Here is a 22,088-nt window from a genome sequence, read left to right as displayed (position 1 = left end):
AATTCACCTAAACCACCGAGCACCTGACTATAGATAACAACTTATGCTAACAATTAAAAAGATTGAATACACAATTAGTGAATCCAAGGACCTCTTTTACTCGACCTGGAACCATGTTATGTCTTATCTCAACAAGCGAAATCCCCTCCTAACAACTCAAGGTGAAATATTGTGTGACGACGTGCAACAACATACAGCCCATTATAAACTGATCAGTTAACACCCTCTGATACACCATCCATTGACTTTCTTTTTCTTTTATTTTAGTGTTTAATTAGTTGTGTTTTAATTATTCTAATTACCTTGTTTTATAATCATTTTTCAAAAACTGAAAACAAGGTCAAGGTAAGACAAAAGAAAACAGTATGTTTTTTGTTTTTTCATAGAACAAATATACAATAAGGAGACTATTAGGTGTCAAAAATATGTACACTTGTTGCACAGGGTTCTGTAAGCGCATTTGATGATTTTTTAAATTGAAAATTTAAATATTTCAAATGGCTAAGATTTATATTTGCTTTGTTTTGTAAGAAAAAAAATGACTCACCTCATAGTTGACCGTGTAGTCCACTTTCTGGTTCTGCTGTGTTCCAACGATCCATTTGTCCATCACAAAAGGAGGCTGCATTGCAATGGCATTAATTCATAAAAAGGTGACTATGGCAACCATCCTGTTATGTCAGAAACATAGACAACATTCAGCTTAGAACATGAGTGCTTGTGTGTGTTTCTGACGACACCTTAGTCATCCGCAGGATTTCAACATCCTGCCGGTTGGCATTAAAGATGACATCTTTGATGTAGGTTACTGCGACATCATCTCCATCAAGTTCCATGTACATTTTCCATTTGCAGTCCTTCAAAGAAAAAGAAAAGATAATGGTGAGATAATGTAGGTCTGGTCTGATGCACTCAGAAACAAACACCTGGTTGTATGGAAAAGTTTATAATTGCAGTATTCTGTGTGGAGAACTTGGTGACTCTTGTATATAAACCAACAGCACAACCTAGAGGTGTTTTGACTGTAGTGGCAAGTTATTGGCCACAAAGCCTCACATCGTGGGGGTAGGACAGAGGACAGAAACGATAACATAAAAATATATTATATATAATAAATTGCAAATGGAGAGAAATTATATCAAATGCAACTTATTTAGAGACCAAATCTAAATGGAATCAGGACCATACTAACGCCACAACATTTTGGTAAAAATTGTCACATTTTGTAAAATTACTGTAACACAAACGACAACAAATGCTTTAATGTAAACATTGTAAATTCCTTGTCAAACATCTGATGTTAGCATCCCCGGTGGGATCCAAGATTAGTTTCTCGGAGAAGGAATCTGGTGGATTTTAAGTGATAAGTGCGAGGAAGGTTTTTCCTCATGAGTTGCTGCATGCGGCACACATCAAATCCTCACTAGGAGGCACAAATCTCAATTCCCCAGCCCTCTTCTCCTGCATACTGAATGCTGACGAAGCAGTAATGATTCTGCCAATCCCCAAAAGCCGGCCACGAAGCCACAGGTCACCGCTTAACCACACAGGGTTCATGGCACAGGCCAATCCATTGTGTAGTGATCACAGAGAAAGACATCAGAGGAGTGGCACTAACACACTCGTCTGAGGAGCCTTCGCCCTCTCCTGCATCGTCCCCAGGGGCTGGAAACAGCTCAAAGGGGAAGCTTCAGCAAGCCTCTGGCTCAGAAACACACCAGTGGCCCCGCGCTGGCCTGGTGTCGGCACTGGACGGTCGCACTGGGGCTCCCAGGTCCATGCTAGTCTAATCACTCCAGCAGAAACAATGTCTGGTAATGATGCCTAGGACCCAAGTGCATCTAATGACAACTCATACATAATTCAGCACCTTTCACTTGGCTGCACGGTGATATCCTCATTAGTAGGGGACCCTCAGTGGCTGTCAGATGGTGGCCGCACAATCGCAGGCCCTCATTTTGTCTTTGAGAAGTGCAGCTGCTTCCATGACATCGCCAGCAAAGAGGGGCGAAGAAAAAAAATGCAGTGCGGGTTTGTTTTATTTAGTGCAAAAAACCTTCCAGTTTGTAAAAACAAGGCTGACACGGAACCTGACACCAGGCAGGGGAAAATAATTAGCTCTCATTTTCTCAGCCTCCTGTTTCCTTCTCCCTGCTGTGTTTTCTACCCACTAAACCACCACATGTCAGAAGAAATGGGAGGCAATTAGCAGGCTCGTTTCAGCCCTGCCGAACACACTGAAAGAGGACTATTTATGATGGGACAATGAACAGCTGAAAGATTAAATAACGTTTGCCTTTTAAAAAGAAAATGACTTCTGGCTAAATGGGCTATTTTTGATTAAATTCAAACAGCAAGTGAAGAGCCACCCTTTCTCCACAGTTTGAGACCTTAACAAAGGGCTGCGAGCAAGTCGAGGTGGATGTGGTACATGGCTGAGAATGAAATGTTTATTTGTCTGGTTTTATGCGTGTCTAGTGATGACTTCAATGGTCAGTGTAAAAGCCGTCATTGTGGATCCTCAGAACAAACACCTTCAGTACAACGAGGCTGATTCAGTCATGGCTAAAACATGATTCTGTACATCTATTTGCAAAAAAATAATTATTAGATGTCATCAATTAAAGGTCCAGGTTATAGAACTTAGGGACATCTTTCGGCAGAAATGGAACATAATTAATAACTATGTTTTCACTAGTTTATGATCATCTGAAAATAAAAATCGCTGTGTTTTCATCAAAGTTTATATCAACATATGGAGCAGGTTCTCGTCCACAGTCGGCAGTGTTGTTTCTACAGTAGCCCAAAACAGGCAAATCAAACACTAGCTAGTTAGAGCCATTTGCGCTGTTGCGTCAGCCACCATAGTTCTCCTACACATTTGGCACACCGGAGAAGTTTCAGTTCTGCATCCTCACCGTTTAAGTATGGCTTCTAAGTAGGCTTAGTGTACCTGGGACAAACACTGAATGAAATAGGAGAGATTAACTAGTTGTACTGCATCCAGTGTTCTTAATGTCTGATGCGATTTGTAGCATTTGTAGTATGGTTTTGTTGTGTGGTTAAATTTTTAAAATTTTAAATCTTGTTTTAAAATTAAATAAATAATGATTTTCGTGTTGTTGGTTTAAAAATACTTAAATGGCTAAATTTTGAAAAATGCTATTTACACGATATTTAAATTAAATGTGGGAGACAACAAATAGTGTATCTGCTGATAGTAATATTTCAGTATTTCAAGAGGAAATGCTTTTATTTTGACATGCAAGAAAGTGACCTTTTGAGCATTGTTGTCACGAGCTTTAACACTGATATAAGCAGCAACTGAGATTAAGAAGTCCATTTGTTTACCTTTTTTATTTTTAAACTGTAGCACATTTGACAGTGTATTGTTTCATTTGAATGACACCTGTTTTTGTCACTATTGGAAGCTACCGCTACACTACATGCGAAACCATTTTTGTCCTGGGACATAATACAAATTTCAGGGTTGGTTTTTTTTTCGGACAATAAAATGAAATCTTTACCTTTTGATGCCACTTAATCCTACAAGCTGGACCTTTAACAATCAAAATGCATACAGCATTTGTTAGATTATCCTCAATTTTTGGTAGTTACCTTTCACAGAATGAACGATGAACTATATCTGACGCTTACAGCCATAGAATATGCTGCTCTTGATGCAATCAGCGTGTGTGTGTGTGCTTGTCTACAGTCTACAGTATGAGATTTTCATGGTATGCCAACCTTGTCAGAAAATATTGTGGTTTCATGGTATCAGGGTATTTCATAAATATTATTATTGTTATCATTATTATCAGTTAAATTGGTTATGTGTAAAACGTCTCCCCTTGAAAATAATTAAAATAAAGGTGAGATTCAGTCTAGTTGCACTTTAAAAAAAAAAAAAAAAAGATAACCCTCAATTTTCACACTATGGTATAGCTTGAAAACGGACTACTACTGCAACCTCACGTGTCATTACAAACTTACAGACTTCCCAGTTCCTGGTTTCCAGTGGTACCCAAACACCAGCTCCAGATTTATGATTTTATTCCTCTCCACTTCTTTTTCCACCTCATCCTGGGAAGAAAAGGAAGTAAAGGCACCAAATATTCACTGAAAACGAAAAAACAGAAACAACTCTTCCTGAAGATAAAGAATAAACTTTCATACCTTCAGCAGAGGTGGGAAGTGGACTAACCCGAGGTAATCGTTCGTTAGCTTTTCAATTTCAAACTGCCAAAGAGAAAAAAGTGAGATTCACTGTAATTTCAAATATCAATGAGCACAAATCTCATGCTGTAAATTAAATATGAAATAAAAGAAATTAGACAGATGTGTTGAAAGATTAAGTGTGCCATGCCTTGAGGTGCATAGCGTGACCTTTGGACTTCACCCCCATGTCCCGCATGTCATTTTCTGTCAGCAACAGCAACCTCTTTCCAGTGATATGATTTTCTTTAAATAGGTCTGCATACAGTTGCATGCCACACGTGCCCTCCCCTGAGATAAAAAAAAAGGATACACCCAATTTTTAAACAACAGATCACACATAAAGAGGCTGAAGAAGCCAAAGTTGGAGTAAAGATAAAGTAATTGGACAAACCTGCGCCAAACATTTGCTGCATCCAGAAATACTACAGGAATGAAATGGTAATATATTTGTTTTAATGACATGAAAATCAAATTTAATAAATTAGTTATGAGGCAAATACAAGGTACTGACCACATGCTCCTCTGTCCATGTGTAGATGTCAAGGGTGGGCAGCAACTGCATGAAACACAAAACAAACAGAAGTAACAGCAGCAGAAATTTGGTGGATACAGACAGTGTGAAAGGTGTGTGTTCAGATTTTAAAGTAAATATCACAAGACTTAAGTAAATGTTATTAAAATGGAAAATAGCCATGTTTTTCGTGTCTGCAAAGCCATTACTTTTCCGGTTATTGTGCTGTGCCATTAAGACAACTTCTCTCTAATGGTCTATATCAAACCAAAATGTCCATCTGACTGATCTAACGTGATCTGTTTGAATGATAAATCATTTATTGCTCATTAAATGAAATCAGGCAGAAACGTGCCAGCCAAAATAAAGATTTCATCATTGTGATCATGAGACTGGTGTGTAATGACAGAAATAATGCAATGGAAAATTGGAGGAAAGATGACTAAATGAATGAGTAATCCCCCATTCACTGTCTTCTTCCCACGACATCTGATAACAGCTCAGATTATGAGCTGAATGCCGCTCTCAATAGACAGTCGCTGCCATACATTTCAGTGCAGCCCGCCGCCTCATAAAGCCACTCAGCCCTGCAGCGTTTTCCGCCTCCTCCAGTGCCGCGGTTCGGAAGTAAACAGATTCAGAAACACTCTGCCGCTGCCAAAAGTCTCATTGGAGTAACTTAACATCACTTTTCAAGCAGCATATTGTATTTCACAAAAATGTGTTGCGGAGCTTCGTTCTCAAAGCACTATCTCAAATTCAAAACGGGAGTTTTTGTGTTTATTTGTGTGGGATCTGCAGGAGGAATAAAGACTTGGGTTTAGTTCACACAATTCTGCCCCCATGTGGACTGAGTAGATGATGGGTAATCAGACCATGAATACCGGGAGTTAAAAAGTTAATATCGCAAGAAACAGCTCAACCAAGATACCTAGTGAAGCAATATATTTTACAATCTTATTAAAATGATACAAGTCACGCTCTGTTCTGTCTTCAGTCATAAAAGGTTTGGTAATAATAGCAGTAATACAACATCATTATCACGAAACAGAGTTAACAGAAACGGATTTATTGACACAACAGTGAAGGAAAACAAGTCACATCAAGAAGCTGCTGGTCGTATGATCTCGGGGAAAGCTCCAGGAGATGCGTGTGTAGGCTGAATGTTTCTGAAGTGTCTGGATTTCACACAGGGAAATGTAAATATTGCTAGTGTGTTAATTGTTATGTCTGCTCTAAGTGTGTGTGTGTGTGTGAGGCTTGATGGCGCAGCGGTACAAGCAATGTTTGAATGGGAATATTAGCTCATGGCAGGACTCTAACAAGCAACAACACAGGAACACAGAGGATTACATCCTCAGGAGACTGACTGATGATAACAAGCCAAGGGGACAATTTAATGGGCTATGCTCAAGGAAGCATGTCCTTCCCCCAGATGAAGCCTAATACCTAACTGAACACTAATGCTAATACAGTTCTCTCTACTGTTAAGTGCAGGAATGGAGGATAATATTCAGTTGGACCATATGATGTGTTACTGTATGTAAAATGTGTCTGCAGAAGGAAATAATTCTATATTTGGTAACAATCTTTGGCTTGTGAATGCGGCCTTTTCCTGCAGAAACGTGTTATTATTAAAGGAGTAATGTGTTGCATTTAGTGGCATCTAGAAGTGAGCACTGCAGTTTGCAACCAGCTGAAACTTCTCTCCTGTGCCAAGCCGGAACTCCCTGTTAAGATTCCTTCAATGTTTATTGTTCAGAGGGTTTTTTAACAAGAGCCGAATTATCTGCAGAGGTCTCCTCCTCTCCAAAACAAACAAACCTGGTGATTTAAACCTGTAAAACCACTGAACAAAACAGCTTCATGTTAAAAATCAGTGTTTCTCAGACACTGTTTGGCACGTCAGGGAATGGCAGCTGCATGCTTTTGTGTGCTCAACTTTTATTTCTGATAACTAAGACTTTCAGGATGTTTTTAGCGGGAATCGAAATCCACAGAGGTCTCTTTATCCCCTAAACAAACGGACGCTGTGATTAAAACCAGTTCAAACACTGAATAAATCAGTTTTAAATTTAAAATCTGGGTTTTTCACAACCTGCTTGTCTCAGAGGGACAGATGCAAAAACAAGAAAATGTTTGGTGGCCACCTGGCACCCTATCAGGGGCCATATTTGGCCCATAGGTAGTGAGTTGCGTATCACTGCCCTAAATTATACACACTGGACCTTTAAATGAAAAACATATTTGCTAAAATCTACTACTTCTGATTGAGGCTGTTTAGTGCCGAGACCTTGTTATTATTACAAATACTTATTCATTTTAAAAATCTTTTTAGGCCTATAAAAGAAGCCTGTCTTGAAAAGTAAAATGTGAAATGAGAGAATGAAGCTGACAGCCACACAGAAAAGTCCCTCTCCTGCTGTTTTGAACCTGGGTCAGTCAGAGGAAAAAACATGTACTTTCTCTTCCTGGTAAGAGACTGCGTCTCAACAACTGCACTCCACCACATCCAGAACAAATTGGCCAATCTTAATGTCAGCAAAATGTCACTTCATCATAAAAGCCTGGCCTTCTCTAAGCAACTGGCTCACGTGGCTCTTTCTTCACAGCATGGCACTATACATCCAGTACATTAGGCATACGGTAAATGACATCCATAATATCCATAGGTGGTGGGCTACAAAAACATATTCTGTAATATTGTTCCATGCTACATTGAGCTATCTCTGAATACAACTTGAACAAATAGTGATTCTGATGTTACTCATGATTATTGTTCAAAATAATCATGACTTAACAAGCAATTCATTACAAAGTAGTGCTTCCACAACACCAATAATGTATTAAGTGACATTATAGTATATGACAGATGCAGCTGGGGCAACACAGAGCGTCGGAGAGCTTCATTCACTGTCGTCAGACCAAGTGAAGCGTCCCATCCCCAGAGTCATGTTGATTTTGTGTCCTTCTCTGACACTGCTCGACACGGAGGAGTTCTGCCTGGCCTGCATGTTGACCTGCATGCCCGAGTGCAGGACAGGCCGGCCAAAGTCCAAGGAAAGCACGTCCTCAAAGCCTTTCATCATCGACTGTAGATTCACCTCCTCGTTACCGGAGGTTGTGATCTGACACGACATCTGTGAACTGTTTGATTCTTCCATCTTAGACTGATAGAATGACTTAGCGCTTATCTTTTTTGCCACAGGTAAGAAGAGCTGAGAGGCAGAGACAGGTGGAGAGAGGAGGGATACAGGGGTAAAAGATAAGAGGAGAGGATAGATCAGAAAAGGAAGTAAGTAATCAGTTGCAAACCACAAAATAAGTGTAAATAAGAATAGTGGACTATTTTAACCCCAACCCAAGAAGAAAATTACAGTGGAAAATCTGACGAGTTGATCTTACTTAAAATTCTCATACTGAAGTTGTTAACACTTAGAAAGACTTATTTAATTAAATTTGTCATTTTTAAGTTGCAACAAATTCACAAAATTCAATAAATATAACTAAATTTTAAGTCAACTTAACAATTATATATAATGTTCACATAAATTAGGACTAATAGTTATATTTACTTTTCAAGGCAATTCGTTTCCTAGATTTTTTTTAACTTAAATGGACTTGTCAGATTTTACAGTGTAGCCGGTGAAGTTAAAATAACAGAACTACAGAATAAAGAGGAGAAAAGGAAAAGAAACACCAGAAATGATTTCAGTGTACTTGATTCAAAGGTGTTCACGTTATCTATACTGTAAGCCATGATGGCATTCGATCACGGGTTTTAAGAAAACAAACACGTTTTGTTGACAGAAACACAAAGTGCAAACAAGGAGAACCAGATTTTTTATCTGTTGTGTCTGTTGCATGCAAATAACACAATGCATGAAAACAAAAGTAAACAGCAAAGCTGTGAACTGCAGCTCTGCAACACTCACAATTCAATATGAATTCCAGTGAGAAATGCAGAATTCACTCTGTGCATCATGATTGTTGGGCAACTGTGCACTACACTGCACATAAATGTATTGCCTATAATGTTCTCATAATGTGCTTTTCCCCTTCTCATTTCACAGTTTTTATTTTCATTTCACTGCTTGTCCATTTCCACATCACCTCACAGGATGATCAGGGGAATTCTGTCACTCTCCCAGTGGGACTAAGGAAACACACATGTAACCAGCAGTGTAAAAGTGAGGTGCTGCTGCTATGACCACTTTACAGTTTGTGGCAGCTGTCCTGAGGGTGAAGGTGGACCAAGGTGGAGAGGGGATAATGAGGAACTCACCGGGCTGTTGGACTGTTCAATGAGTTTGCGCTCCCACATCTTTAAACGGCGCTCACGCTCTTTCAGCTCCTGCTCTTTGGTACTCAGATCTCTCTCCAGCTTCTTAAGTCTCTCAAGTGTTGCTTCAATTTCACACCTGCAATACAAAGCAAAAGAGCAATGTCAACATTTCACATTTGTGTTCCATATGTAAAAGACTTATATTATTCAATATTTTTCACTAGAACACTAAAACCAACAATATGTTTTTCAATATTTTCTTGACTTTGGCACTCAGCCCCAAGCCTATTTCTTCCTTATGAAGATGTACATTTTTTTGAGACGCAAATATATATATTTTTTAAAAATCAAACTTGTGTCCTGAAACAAGTGGGCACTGTTGCTTGTGGCCAAAATGTCTCAAAGAGGACTACATTGTGCATTTGTTGGGAACTATTTTCAGTCACGTATTGACACACATTTGGTGCCCTTGACTATCCTTACAGCAGGACAGTGTGTGTTGGTTAAACTACAGCGCTCGCGTTTAATAAAATGACAAAGCATGTCATCCAGTCACCTTTTTGACACTGAGTAAACTGACAACCCATGACTAAGTTTCATGTTATATTCAATGCATAACAATACAGAACAACAGCACAGATTAACCGATGAACTGTATAATTAGCCTAAACAGTGAATGCAATAACTGTAGGAAGTTTGTGTATAACTGGCACTTTGGATGAATTTTAAGCACATTTTTCTGTGTATATTTCATGAGAGATGACCTTCTATGATATTTTTTGGGAACCTTTTGTACAATATTACATACATTTTATTATTTATAATAATCACACATACTTTATATACTTAGACAAAGTAACTTTTTCATTCCCTCTAAGAATATTTTCAATCATGTACTTTTGTAATGCGGGAGGAGGCTGTTAGGTGAAAGCTCTGTGAATATACAGTAGCCTGTGTTCAGGTCTTCATCGTGCCCTTATCCTGTGAGTTTTGTTTTTAAGTAATAATAAAGAAGGCCTTGTGGTTTCCTTGAAGCTTTTGCAACCCCTACTAGGGGTCAGAACAACCAGGTTGAAAACCAGTACATTTAAGAGTCAGGTTGGGAGATGGATGGGTTGCGAAAACTGGACTTTTCCCTGAGACTTTCCACCGGAGAACAGTGATTGTGTGAACTTTGAGTGAACTTTGAGTTATTTTAAGATATGTTGTCACTATGTTTCTTTTTCTAAACCTAACCTCCATAACTTTACATGAAGCATGTAACGCCATCTGTGGGCATTAATTTGTAGGGTGTCATTCGAGCCGCTGTGTGAGGATAGGTGTTTAGGTGGATAGGATAGGTGGTTTTTATGGCTGCATCATTCCATTAAATAGAAATATTTGGCATCTTTTGAAACTTTGGGATTTCCACTAGGATCTGAAATTAAGTCATGTGGGTTTGAGCAACAATGATTGGCTGCATAGCAGTTGTTTGGGTTGAGTAACTCACCAGCAGGTCAGAGGGTTTAATAGGTTACGGAGCTCTAATCTCAAGTTTTGGTCTTTTCATTGGATTTGTTGACATTAAGAAAATGTTAAGTATCACCACAAGCTTTATCCATTAAACCACATAGCGTAAATAATAGTGAAATTAATCAGAGTTAGAGCATTAGGACAGTACACAGTGACACTTCCAAAACAAAACACAAACAAAACTGTAAACAACACCAGAGATGCCCTGCAGTCAGAAGGTGATTAGTCTGCATCTGACGCTTTGAATGCCAAGGACAGGACAATGTCTCATGTTCACTTCACGTTGGGGGAAGTTTGTTTTGCCCAGCAGGTGGGGCTGCACAGTGTGTCGTGGAAATCCATGCTGAGCTTCAGCCCAACAAAAACTTCGTTCTCACACTTTTCTGTTCTTAAACACACGCAGCCTAAGCAGGAAAGCCAGTCCTTACTCCCCCCGGTCCTCCCCCTGAAGCTTCCCACTTCAAACAATTTCCACTCAACACTCAACTTCCCTAATCATTTACTGTGCCTCCCACTTTCCTGACAAACATTTGGGATTTCAAGTCACCCAATGCATCACAGAATTCTCTTTTCTAAGTAGTTCTTATTCTGTCCAAACTGCTCTGATACAGAGTGCAACAGGAGGCATCTGTTTAGTTTTACATGTTTACCTAATGTGACTCAGTCTATATATACTTCTTAGCCAGATAATTCCACATACATTCCACAATACAAGATATGGATTTAGTGGTTGTAAAATAAGCAACCACTGAGTTATTTCATCTGCTTTGACCATTATTCTCTCAGAGCTTGACATTTGGTCTTTGTACAAACAAAGTACAATGCAGTCAACACTAGGACAATGGATCTGACAAAAGGATAAGTAGTGACTCTCCACTTACACATACAATAAAAACAGCAAAGAGCGAGTGTTTACATTCACAGAGTGACGACAGAGGGCAAGCGAGATGACTGAATTGAGGTTTACTGTCTACTCCCCTGCTCACCACATGTTGACTGTTTCTTTTGTTTGTTTATTTGTGTCTCTCTCAGGATGGCTCATAATAACTTTCCTGACTTTTCATCTAGTGCCATTTTCAGGTCAAATTTTCCATTTTTCCAATATTTTGCTTTATGACCAAAGAACATATTAAAATAAAGCCAAAATACCTCATCTTTTTCTCATATTTGCTGAAATTTTCACTTTATTCTTAAAGATGTACATGACACGGCTATTCAGTGAAAAAAAAATCATGTTCCTCCTCCAAATGGCATTTGCTAAAATGGACCACGGTGCACAAAAAATAACCAATCAGAGACAAAGAGTCTCCGAAGCAGCTGTCTTCTTACACTCCTTCTCATATTATTTTTATTGGCTTCTATTGCTTTTATTCTTTAATTTTCTTAAATTGATTAATTCACTTCTTTAACTGCCATTTGAGATCCACTAGCCCTATCACTTTTATTCCTTTTCGTGCTGTGATCTTGTTGACCTTTTGTATACACTTTTTGTTCTTGCCTCCAAGCTCTTAGTGTTACTGTTTACTGTTTTACTGTTTTACTGTCCATCAAAGCACTTTGTAAACAACTGTTTTCAAAGGTGCTATATAAATAAAGTTAATATTATTATTATAATCATATCAATCAAGGCTCGTGTGCTGTGGCCAAACTGTCAAAGAAGGCAGCGCTGATCAAATAAGAATCAAGTTTCTGTTACTGCATTGCAGCCTTAAATGTTGTCATAAACATACTTTTGTGTACTGTTTAGCTGTAAAATGAGAACATTTGTGACATAGCTTCCATGTTAGACAGTGAACAGAAGCTGAAAGCACTGCCCACCAGTCAGACCAACTTTCTCATTTCGCAGCTAAACAGTACAAAAAATAGGTTAAAAAAAAGGTAAATAAAGTAAATCCTGGTAAATCCAGTAACAGAATATTGTTTTATATCTGATCAGCATATTTGACAGTTTGACCACAATTTATGAGCAGTGACTGAAAGCTGCATAACAGACTCCTCAGCTCTGATTGGTTGTTTTCATTTACATGCATTACAGCCATTAGAAGTGCTACAGGGCAACAGAGTAAGCAGATTTTTTTTCAGATTCTCTATCTCATTTAGTGCTGATTGAATACAGTAAAGGCAAATATGAAAAAAACATTTTTTTTATAAATGTTACCAACTACAGCTTTCCACTTAAAGTTAGCACTTTAACCACAAACGTACGTCTGCACCTTATATCTATCTATTCCTTAGTAATTCCTTGATAGTGCAAATTCAGCTAACTGAGAAAAACAGTAATATGCACAACATATCTTATTGTTCTGAGGTCAAAATACCACATATCTGCCCCTTTCTGGTGAAGTTACCTTCTGCTCTGATCACTCACAAGCCTCTCCTTTCACTTTCTGCCAGCTAAGTCGACAGTATCAAACCTCTTGAGCTAAAACAAATGCTTCTTTCTGTATCACACATTCTTAGTTTCTGTTTTCCAGCAGCAAATTCACTCCAACCTGCTCCACCTGCAGATGGCTGCCTGGACATGATGCCACCAGCACAACTTCTGAGGAAAAAAAAACCTCAGAGCACAGACAAGCCCCGCAGAGAGGCAGACAGAGAATAAAGTAACAGCTGAGACTCAGGCTGTGCTGAACATCACCAAACCTCCAGCTGCTCATACAACCCAATTAAACACTTCTACTTGAAAAAGATGGTGATTATTTTTAGGGCCTTATGGGTAAAGAGAGGAAGTATATCCAGATGGATGATTCTTTGGAGGTTTTCATGCCTTTATGGAGCTATCAGTGTAATTATTAAAGATCTATATGCACGATCTCAAGTCCTTTTTTGAATTTCACGGCCCCCATCAGCTACATTTCCACATCATTCTTTGAAAACAGTTGCACATTTCCTTAGGCTGAGGCAGTATGTTGGTGAAAAAAGAGAGAGTTATAAATACGTTTACTGGGCCGGGGAGAATGGCTGATCACATTACCTCCATTCAGCCTTGTTGTGAAGGAAAGAGTTGCACTGTTGAGGAAGTTGGCTGTCATTAGACATGGACTCCAAAGTAGAGAGGATCTGCTTGAACATTGGCCTTTCCTAAATCAACACACAAACATTCGCTTTGTATGATTGAAATGAAAGCATACATATGTTGTCAATTTGCATGCTAATGTAACTCAGCGGATCACTCACTTTTGGGTCTGTTGCCCAGCAGTTCCTCATGAGCTCAGCGAAGCTGGCAGGACAGCCACTTGGGATGGTTAACCTCTGAAATACACAGTTAGATGTGAATGTGAGGAAGGGGAGCTGATTTTAAGGAATAGATTGATATTTTGGAATATATACTCATTCACTTTCTTGACGAGAGTCAATTAAGAATACCAGTATGTTGTTTCCTTGACCAGAAAACAGAGCATATAAGTCTCAAACTTGTGATGTCCTCAAGTATTAAGTCTGGAACTGCTTTTCTTTTTTGAAGCCTAGTTCATTTGCAACGAGACAATTTCAAACCTGTAACTGTTGTGCAAGAAATTTCACCTACATCTCAGTGTCATCAAGAAAATCTTTCACCATTCATTGTCTATAGAGCAGCTCAAAGCCTAATACTTGGTGGCATCACAAGTTTGAGACTTTCTTCTTGGGTTTCTGACTTTGAGAGAGAGTTGTTCAGGTTTACTTATAATTTCAGACTGTTTTAAACCATAGAAATAACATGTATGATTTTAGAAAATGGGGATAGTTTCCCTTTAAAGCTATGATAAGCTAAAATAACCACCTGTTGGCTGTGATCTCATAGTTACCGTGAAGACATGAGAGTGGTTATATAACCAATTCTCAGCAAGAAAGCAAATGAGGGTATTTCTGATAATTTCCTTTACATGGTATTTCACACCTTTAACCTCAAGCAGGGAATAAGTATAACATTGAAGTACAATGATGTCAAAATGCAGTTAAGTACCGTTCCTGACAATATGCTGCATATACGTATAAACCAAATTATTGATTCAGCATTAAAGGTTATTTATCTGGACAATAATGATTCTCCTATACTGTGAATGGTATATACACATATATTTACACACTGGAGTACCTCATTTTTCTCCACCACGAGCCAGGCCACTTGTAAACCTTCCAGGCCTTTGAAGGGGATCTCACGGGTGAGCATTTCCCAAAGCACCTGTTACAGAAGTCAAGAGCCAAGGTTAGTATACAAACAAATATTTAATTTAGTAATTGATTTTACCTTGTGTATCTTATCTCTTTTCTCTTTTATTGCAAATCTGTATCTTTTTTCATGTTTTTATATTTTATTGCTCTGTAAAGCACTTTGAATTGATCTGTTGTGTGAAATCTGTTATACAAATAAAGCTGCCTTGCCTTGCCTAATGCTAAAAAATGATGCATACACATGTGTAAGCTTTATCAACAAACAACATCTATAATATTTTTTTTGCCCCACTGTGGCTGGCTTTCACAGGAAAAAGGTATAGGCAGAGCTGATAAGTATCTTTTGTCTGTTTCTAAAGGATGTGTACTCATATGCAAAAAAAAATCAAAAACATGTTTCTTTTCCTAGAGACCAAATTCAACAGACAAAAATATTAATATCAGATATCAAACAATGATTGAAGGTTGCAATGATTTCTGGATAACAATAATAATACTTGATAATTTATGTGGTTTTAAGTCATTATTCAGCATTGTCTGAAGCAACAACATGCATCAACATCTTTAAAGAATTAGATCATTAAAAGGCGAAACACCCAAGGGCTCTACTGTATATGTGCACTATATTTTTGAATTTCTGCAAAATACATACATGTAATAAGAGGCAGCTTTGCCAGCTGCCTCTTATTACATGTATTTATTTTACGAAACAAATTAGCTCCTCAGAAAAGTGAGCAGGAAAATCACAGACTGTAAATCTGAAACCATTTTCACAGTACTTAAAAGCACTCATTGCAACTATTAACAGCGTCTGTTTAGCTTGTAAAATCCTACCTATTGTACATAAGGAAACTTTTTTTTAATTTTATATCAGTAATTTACTCTAGTATAATGAAAACTGCATTTTTAAGCCAAGTAAGAGTGACTGGTTTACATTTTAAAATGACATCCAAGACTCTTTCGACAGAAACTTCACAAGAGATTCAAGAAGAAAAAAGACACAGAAAGTTTTGAAGAGGTTTCTGCAAAGGTCAAAATAACTTGTAAAGTCCACTTAAGCAGAGAGAGAAATGCAGAAATGAAAATATGACTGGTTGACTGACAGGTTTTGTTTTTTAAGCCATGAGTGACTTCAGTGCAATTTCTACAAATGTACTGAACATTTTTGATACAATTACATAGCTTTGTTTTCAAGACAGAATTATACATTGTTGGTCAAATCTTGTCTTTCAAAGCAAAAGGGCATTATATAAATGGGTCAACTCAGCTTTGAGTCTTTCTGTTCTCATCAGTCATTCATTTAATGATCTTTGATGTGCTACAATTAATACAATCTCACTGGATTTTACGACCCTTTCTGTAGAATAACTGAAGCAGTATGTACACTGGTCAAACCTTTAAAAAAAGACAATGGTCCTACATTTTGACTCATGAGTCAAGAACATTTTTAGTGATGAGTCAAACTTAGACACACTATATAAAGTAGCTAAAACTAATTTTTTTTTTACTGGCCAAAAGGGCCAGTAGACTCTGAATGGATTTCTGGGACCTCTGGAGCTCTGATTTGGTAGCTGAGATCAAGCTGTAACACTTAAGAACGTTTGTGCACATAACTTACTTTTAATTTTAGGAATAAGTGAACTGTCCTAGACACTATACGTGGGTCAGACTATTGCTGGCTTTAACCCTGTAGCTGGCAAAAGGTGCCAAAACAATGATCTATACATTTTTAAAATTGTATCAGTTTTATGAGGATGCTTCTTGTCACTCACCACACCGAAGGAGAAAGTGTCACAGGTCTCAGATACAGGCAGACTCTGGATCACCTCCGGAGCCATCCAGGGAAACGTGCCCACCAGGGACATGTGTGTTGTGTGGGTCAGGAACTTGGATGCCCCAAAGTCACAGATCTGAAGTGATGATGATATGATCACATTGTTTATTTTGGTATCCATAGCCATCATCCATAGACCAACGTACTTATTATGCACAAATCATACCAGCAGCAAGAAGGGTTTTTTTCTTTTGAAAAAGAACAGTGGCTGAAATTATCTGCAAGTATGCATCTGGTGGTGATGCTGATGTTAGTAAATGCTACAAATGTGGGTATCTGCTGGACTGTAATTACATCATTTACGCCTGGACTCAATTGCTATTTTCGTCACTGCTATTTGGCACACTATGCTCTTGTTTCATTTCAGAAAATGTGGCTCTTGTTTCATTTCAGAAAATGTGGCTCTTTAATTCATCAGATAAATACAGAACCTGTTTCAAAATATGTTGGAGTTACTGAATAGTTTTTATAAAATATTAACTCTGCAAAGAAAAGGTACAGTATAGTGTGATGAGTTTTTGTTAAATTTCTTTTCTACTGGTCTCATCCACCAAAGATTCTTGTACAGTAAAGCATCTCTATAATGCTGTCACTGGTGTCTTGAACATGTTAAGTTAGTCACTGCCCTCTTGTGTCCACATACTGTAGGTAAATAACATGCCAAGATCTCATGCTCTTACTCCTCTCAAATTCTGATATAGAAGTTTAAACATTCAGCTAACCAGACAAAATTGGAAAAATGTGTCTCTTCAGGGTATAATAAAAACCTACCTTAAGAACCTTGTCTGCTGCCACAACAACTGAAAGAGGAAATAAGGTTTAAAAGTCAATTAAAGTCAATATTCACTTTAAATAAACAATATGTAGCATTCATATAAAAAATATTATAGTTTTGAACACAAAAAGCACATGATATAGATCAAATTCGTTACCATTCCTGGACTTCAGGTCACGGTGGATCACCTTAACGGGGGCCTCTGAATGTAAATAGTGCATTCCTAAAGCGGAAATAAAGAGTTTTTCAGAAGCAGATTACTTGAAATTCCTACATACACTGGTGGAAAATAAAACATCTATCATCCTGTTTGAAATATTGTATGTGTATGAGTAGCAATAAGGGAGACCTGCTGCTTTGACTAGAAATGTATACAATTAGTAATCTACTAATGAGCAAAATTAAGATTTCATACTTATTTATATTTCCATCCACATGTAGACCTACAGTATCCTTTTATTGGAGGCAAATCAATGGAAAAATAACTGAAAACTCCATGTAAAGATAGGAAGGTTTTCAAATTTATAGGCTCCTGTAATTCTCTTATTTTAGATTACCAAAGTGATAAGGTGCTGTTCTGACTTAATTATTGATTTGGCCAAAACTGACATCGCTTTCTTTCAATGTAAATTGATTTGATTTGATTGATTTATTGTTTGGAGACTCTTTTCTGCGTGGATGTACATGTTGCCATGATTTATAATTTGTATAAATAGCATTTTTCTAGGTCCTGACAGAGTGACAATGTGTAATTCAAATTTACATAAACATTGTGTCTGCGCACAATAAAGCAATCAAAAAATTGTTTACAATAAGTACATTAATAATGACTGCAACAAATGAGGACTTCAGCCTGCAGCAAAAAAAGTGAAGAAAGATGTCTTGCCTTATAAGACATTTTAATAATTTCACAGCTATGGTTGTTTCTTACCAAAATATCTGATTTAACCTGCTGGCAAATGATCTGTTTTTCAGACCTCAGCACAGCGCCGCTTAAGCATAGATTTGAATTAGACAAATCACCATGGTGCTGCTGTTTAACAATCTGTTTGCATCTTTGATACCATGTTTTATGATATGTTGAGATTTTTACAGGTACTTTAATAGGTCTACAGACTGGTTAAGCTACGACCTGCCAAACAATTTAAGAGGTGTTTAGCTAAAGATGTGAACAATCAAACTCTAAACATCAACGCAAGTGACTGAATGAAGGAAAAACAGAGAATATTTGTGGTTTTCTCAAATCTTTTTCCCTCATCATTAACATTATATTGGATGTTTGAATATTGCAAAGTGTTTTTTATTTGGGTTAGATAAATAAGCTCAAACTCTAAGTTGGCTTTTTATAGAAAGTTGGCTTTTTATAGAAACATATAATCTTTTACTGAAGAAAGTAGTAATATAGACATATCAGTTTTGTTACAACTGTTTGCTATCCAAAAGAAAATTTAAACATACTGTACTAGCCTCCTTACTTTCTAAAATTTAGTTTCTCACATTTTCTGTTTTGTTATATTTCATATTTGTCATATAACAACCGCTTTCTACATTTGGTAAGAATTTTAGTTAAGTTGGACTTTTATCATCACCAGCAGGGTATGTAACCTATTGTTACATTGTAAAACTCTGTAAACATTCAAGCGCTTGCTCTCCATGACTTACCCCTGCAAAAATAAAGGATTTATATTAATTAATTCATATAGACTGTGTTATTGACAGGCACAATCAACTGTTAATTACTAATATAATCAAGGAAATAGAAAAAAATGTCACATTTACCTCTGGCAATCTCTGCAGCCCACGTCATGATCTGGCCCATGTCCATTTCCTCACTCTCGGGACTGGACAGGTAATCATACAGCGATCCACCGCTCGCATACTCTGTGGAGAAACGTGATTGTGTTTGAGTTTGTATCATCTGGAGTGACTGACAGTTTGTAATGGTGAAATGTCTTACAATGACAAAACTGTTCTCTTGAGCTGTTACATTGTCCATATGAGTGCAGTATGTGAGAGCATTACGTGAAAACAATTGAAAATTGAAATTCTGCCAGATGACTGCAAGAAGCCAGCTGACAGTGTGTTGTTTACAGTTTGCTCCTGTCACTGACCTGTCGCTGTGGGTGAGCGCAATTTATCACAGTGTAGCTGAACACTATGAGCTTCAGGCGCCCACACATTATCAACTGTATCTAGAACTCTGTTTTCTTAAATTTCATACACTTGGAATGGAGCATTTCCTGTGGGCCTTGACAACCTTTTGCAAACGCCCCTCACAGCTGTCAGATATACAGATAAAGATTTGATCAAACACAAATGGATGAAGCAGAGCAACATTTTTGCTACCTGTAGACAGAGATATAGTGAGGCTTGAATCAAGATTAACTAGCACTATCATACCAGGTGAAACAGCAGGAAACCTCTGTTTGTGCATAATAACCCAATCATGGTCCAACACAGCAATGTAAACATACACAGGCGCCAAGACAGGAATCTAATTAACAATCATAAAATGCACCAATGTTTTTTAATATTATGAGTATAATTTTTGCATGAGTTTTTTAATTGTGTTTTAGCAAACGCTGGCTGACGTACAAATAAGCTCACCTGACTTCACCTGTGTGCAAGTGAGGACTTGTCTGCTTCTGCACCTTTGCACTTTAATACGTTCATCTACATTCCACGGATAATATGGTTTCCTGTTGTAAACTGCATTTTCATTTTATCATTCATTAGTGTAAAGTCAGAGACAAGTTTTCATCAGTTTGTGTTAAAGTGTATTGCACAGGGAAATTCACCTTTACATTAAACTATAATTCAGTTTATGAAGCCGCTAAGTGACAGCAGATATCATTAAACTCACGCAGGTTACCAGAGACATACAGGTTTATCAGACAGGTTATAGATATGGGCTGTTACAGAGAGGGAACTGCCGAGTCTGATACTGTATGTCAACAGACAGAGGAAATTTATAACAGAGCTGATGACTGTGCACATGGCATGGTCAGGATGACCATAAACATGTTTCCTGTATCTGGTGCTAATTAGATTCTGCTTTAATAAACAGAGACACAAACCAGCTCCTTGACAACAAAACCGAACTCTTTCACAGCTGCAAAATACTACAGCAGCTACTAAGGTGCCATGAGGTTTAATTATCACAACTACAAATGCTATCACTTAACTGTTAATGATTTCTGGGTCTTTTTATACAGTTATGTTACAACAGCAACAACATAGAGAGCATGACATTTACAGATTTCACAGGACTCACAATTATTTCAGTCTTCTTTCTAATGAAGACAAAATCAGTTTCCCTTTTGTGGTCTAATTCACAGGGTGAGAACATGCAGAGACACAAAACATTTGAATTCATAATCTATGTAAAGTAGCATGCAAAGTGTTGTCAGGTAAATTAACTGCTGTTTGCTAAAAGTTTAAAGCAGAGAAATGGGAAATACACCTTCAGGACTCACAGCTGCGTGAGTGAACGATAGGAAACTATAGAGGCAGCAGTTGCCCAACTTTGTAATCTTGTCAAAAGATGATGTCTCACAATACTTCTATCACTTAATTCCTTTAATAAACGGACATAATTATCTCAGCATGGTGATGGAAATTTTACAAACACAAATTTCTAGTCACCAAGGTTATGCAAATTAAATTGTTACCACCCTAATCATGCAAACAATTACGGTGAAAACATTTCATTAGTAGTAAGTTTCAAGCTAGAGAACTAATACTGTTTGTACTGTATCACTAAATGCATGTTTGTTTACAATTTTTTGATGGTATCCAGCTTTGTTCTTGTGGAGTTTAAGGGCTTAAGGGCTTTAGACAAATGATTCTGTCACTAAATGTAATGTAATAACACCTAAACATGTCATTTTACTGCATCAGATAACAAGCCCTAATCACATTTGCTTTAAAGAGAACACATAGGAATTATGGGCTCTTTTATTTATCAATTTCCCTGCCTGAATCACAGAACAAAACAAGGAACATCTTTTATGTGTTCAAGCTGCGCTGTGGGATGTGGTGTATTGTCCACATGAATAAAGGAGGTGATACTCCCTGTTCAGGATGTGAGTGAGGGCTGCTGAGACTTTCCCTGACAATTTGTTCAACTTTTTCCTAGAAGGAAAGCAATCTCTATGGACTAGACATTGAAATCATATGACCTGTGGGGAGTCACAAGGTTTCCCGAATGTGACACAGACCTTTTAATAATGGCAAACAGAAATGGTATTGCTTTATTCACCCCAAGAGGCCTACAAGTGGATATTGTGTAAGTGAACATGTGAGCCTATAACGCAGCTTCCTGAGCTGCTGCTGCAGGGCTGCCTGGTGAACTTTTCAGAGGGGGAATGTTCTTTATTTGTGCAACTGCAAATTAAATTTCAATTGTATCTAGTGCTGACATAATTACTTGATTATTTGATTGGTTTATAGACAGAAAACCAATTGACAACAATTGAGAAATTGTTTAAATGCATTTATCAAGAAAAATATACTGTTTCCAGCTTCTGAAATGTGTGGATTTGCTGATTTATACCATTGTAAACCTGTAAACTGAATATCTTTGGGTTTTCTGCAGTTGGTCAGACAAAACTAGAAATTTGAAGGCATCACCTTGCGCTGGATAAGAAATGTCATCACTTCATTTTATCCTTTTAGATATTTTTGTGAAATTTTGTCAGAAGTTGCTTATGAATTCTTGAGCTATGGCCAAAAACATGTTTTGTGAGGAACTAATTCTTATCAATATATGAGTCCAAGTCGACGTTTGTACCAAATTTGA

General features: G+C 37.6%; 1 protein-coding gene across 1 annotated transcript in view; it reads right to left on the bottom strand.

Moving 5' to 3' along the window:
* zak (sterile alpha motif and leucine zipper containing kinase AZK) overlaps positions 1 to 22,088 on the bottom strand; it is a 30,382-nt gene that overhangs the window by 2,374 nt on the left and 5,920 nt on the right. Inside the window, exons 4-18 of the mRNA XM_042494483.1 lie at positions 19,067 to 19,168; positions 17,445 to 17,510; positions 17,284 to 17,312; positions 16,451 to 16,588; positions 14,602 to 14,688; positions 13,704 to 13,778; positions 13,501 to 13,607; positions 9,015 to 9,150; positions 4,730 to 4,774; positions 4,610 to 4,640; positions 4,367 to 4,506; positions 4,177 to 4,239; positions 3,994 to 4,083; positions 741 to 857; positions 548 to 622 (exon numbers count right to left, since the gene is read on the bottom strand). Coding sequence (XP_042350417.1) covers positions 548 to 622; positions 741 to 857; positions 3,994 to 4,083; positions 4,177 to 4,239; positions 4,367 to 4,506; positions 4,610 to 4,640; positions 4,730 to 4,774; positions 9,015 to 9,150; positions 13,501 to 13,607; positions 13,704 to 13,778; positions 14,602 to 14,688; positions 16,451 to 16,588; positions 17,284 to 17,312; positions 17,445 to 17,510; positions 19,067 to 19,168 — 1,301 coding nt within the window. The remainder of the gene's footprint in view (positions 1 to 547; positions 623 to 740; positions 858 to 3,993; positions 4,084 to 4,176; positions 4,240 to 4,366; positions 4,507 to 4,609; positions 4,641 to 4,729; positions 4,775 to 9,014; positions 9,151 to 13,500; positions 13,608 to 13,703; positions 13,779 to 14,601; positions 14,689 to 16,450; positions 16,589 to 17,283; positions 17,313 to 17,444; positions 17,511 to 19,066; positions 19,169 to 22,088) is intronic.

The sequence above is a fragment of the Plectropomus leopardus genome, chromosome 10 (genome assembly GCF_008729295.1).
Source record: "Plectropomus leopardus isolate mb chromosome 10, YSFRI_Pleo_2.0, whole genome shotgun sequence".
Taxonomy (NCBI): Eukaryota; Metazoa; Chordata; class Actinopteri; order Perciformes; family Serranidae; genus Plectropomus; species Plectropomus leopardus.
This window is presented reverse-complemented; position numbering and strand designations above follow the sequence as displayed.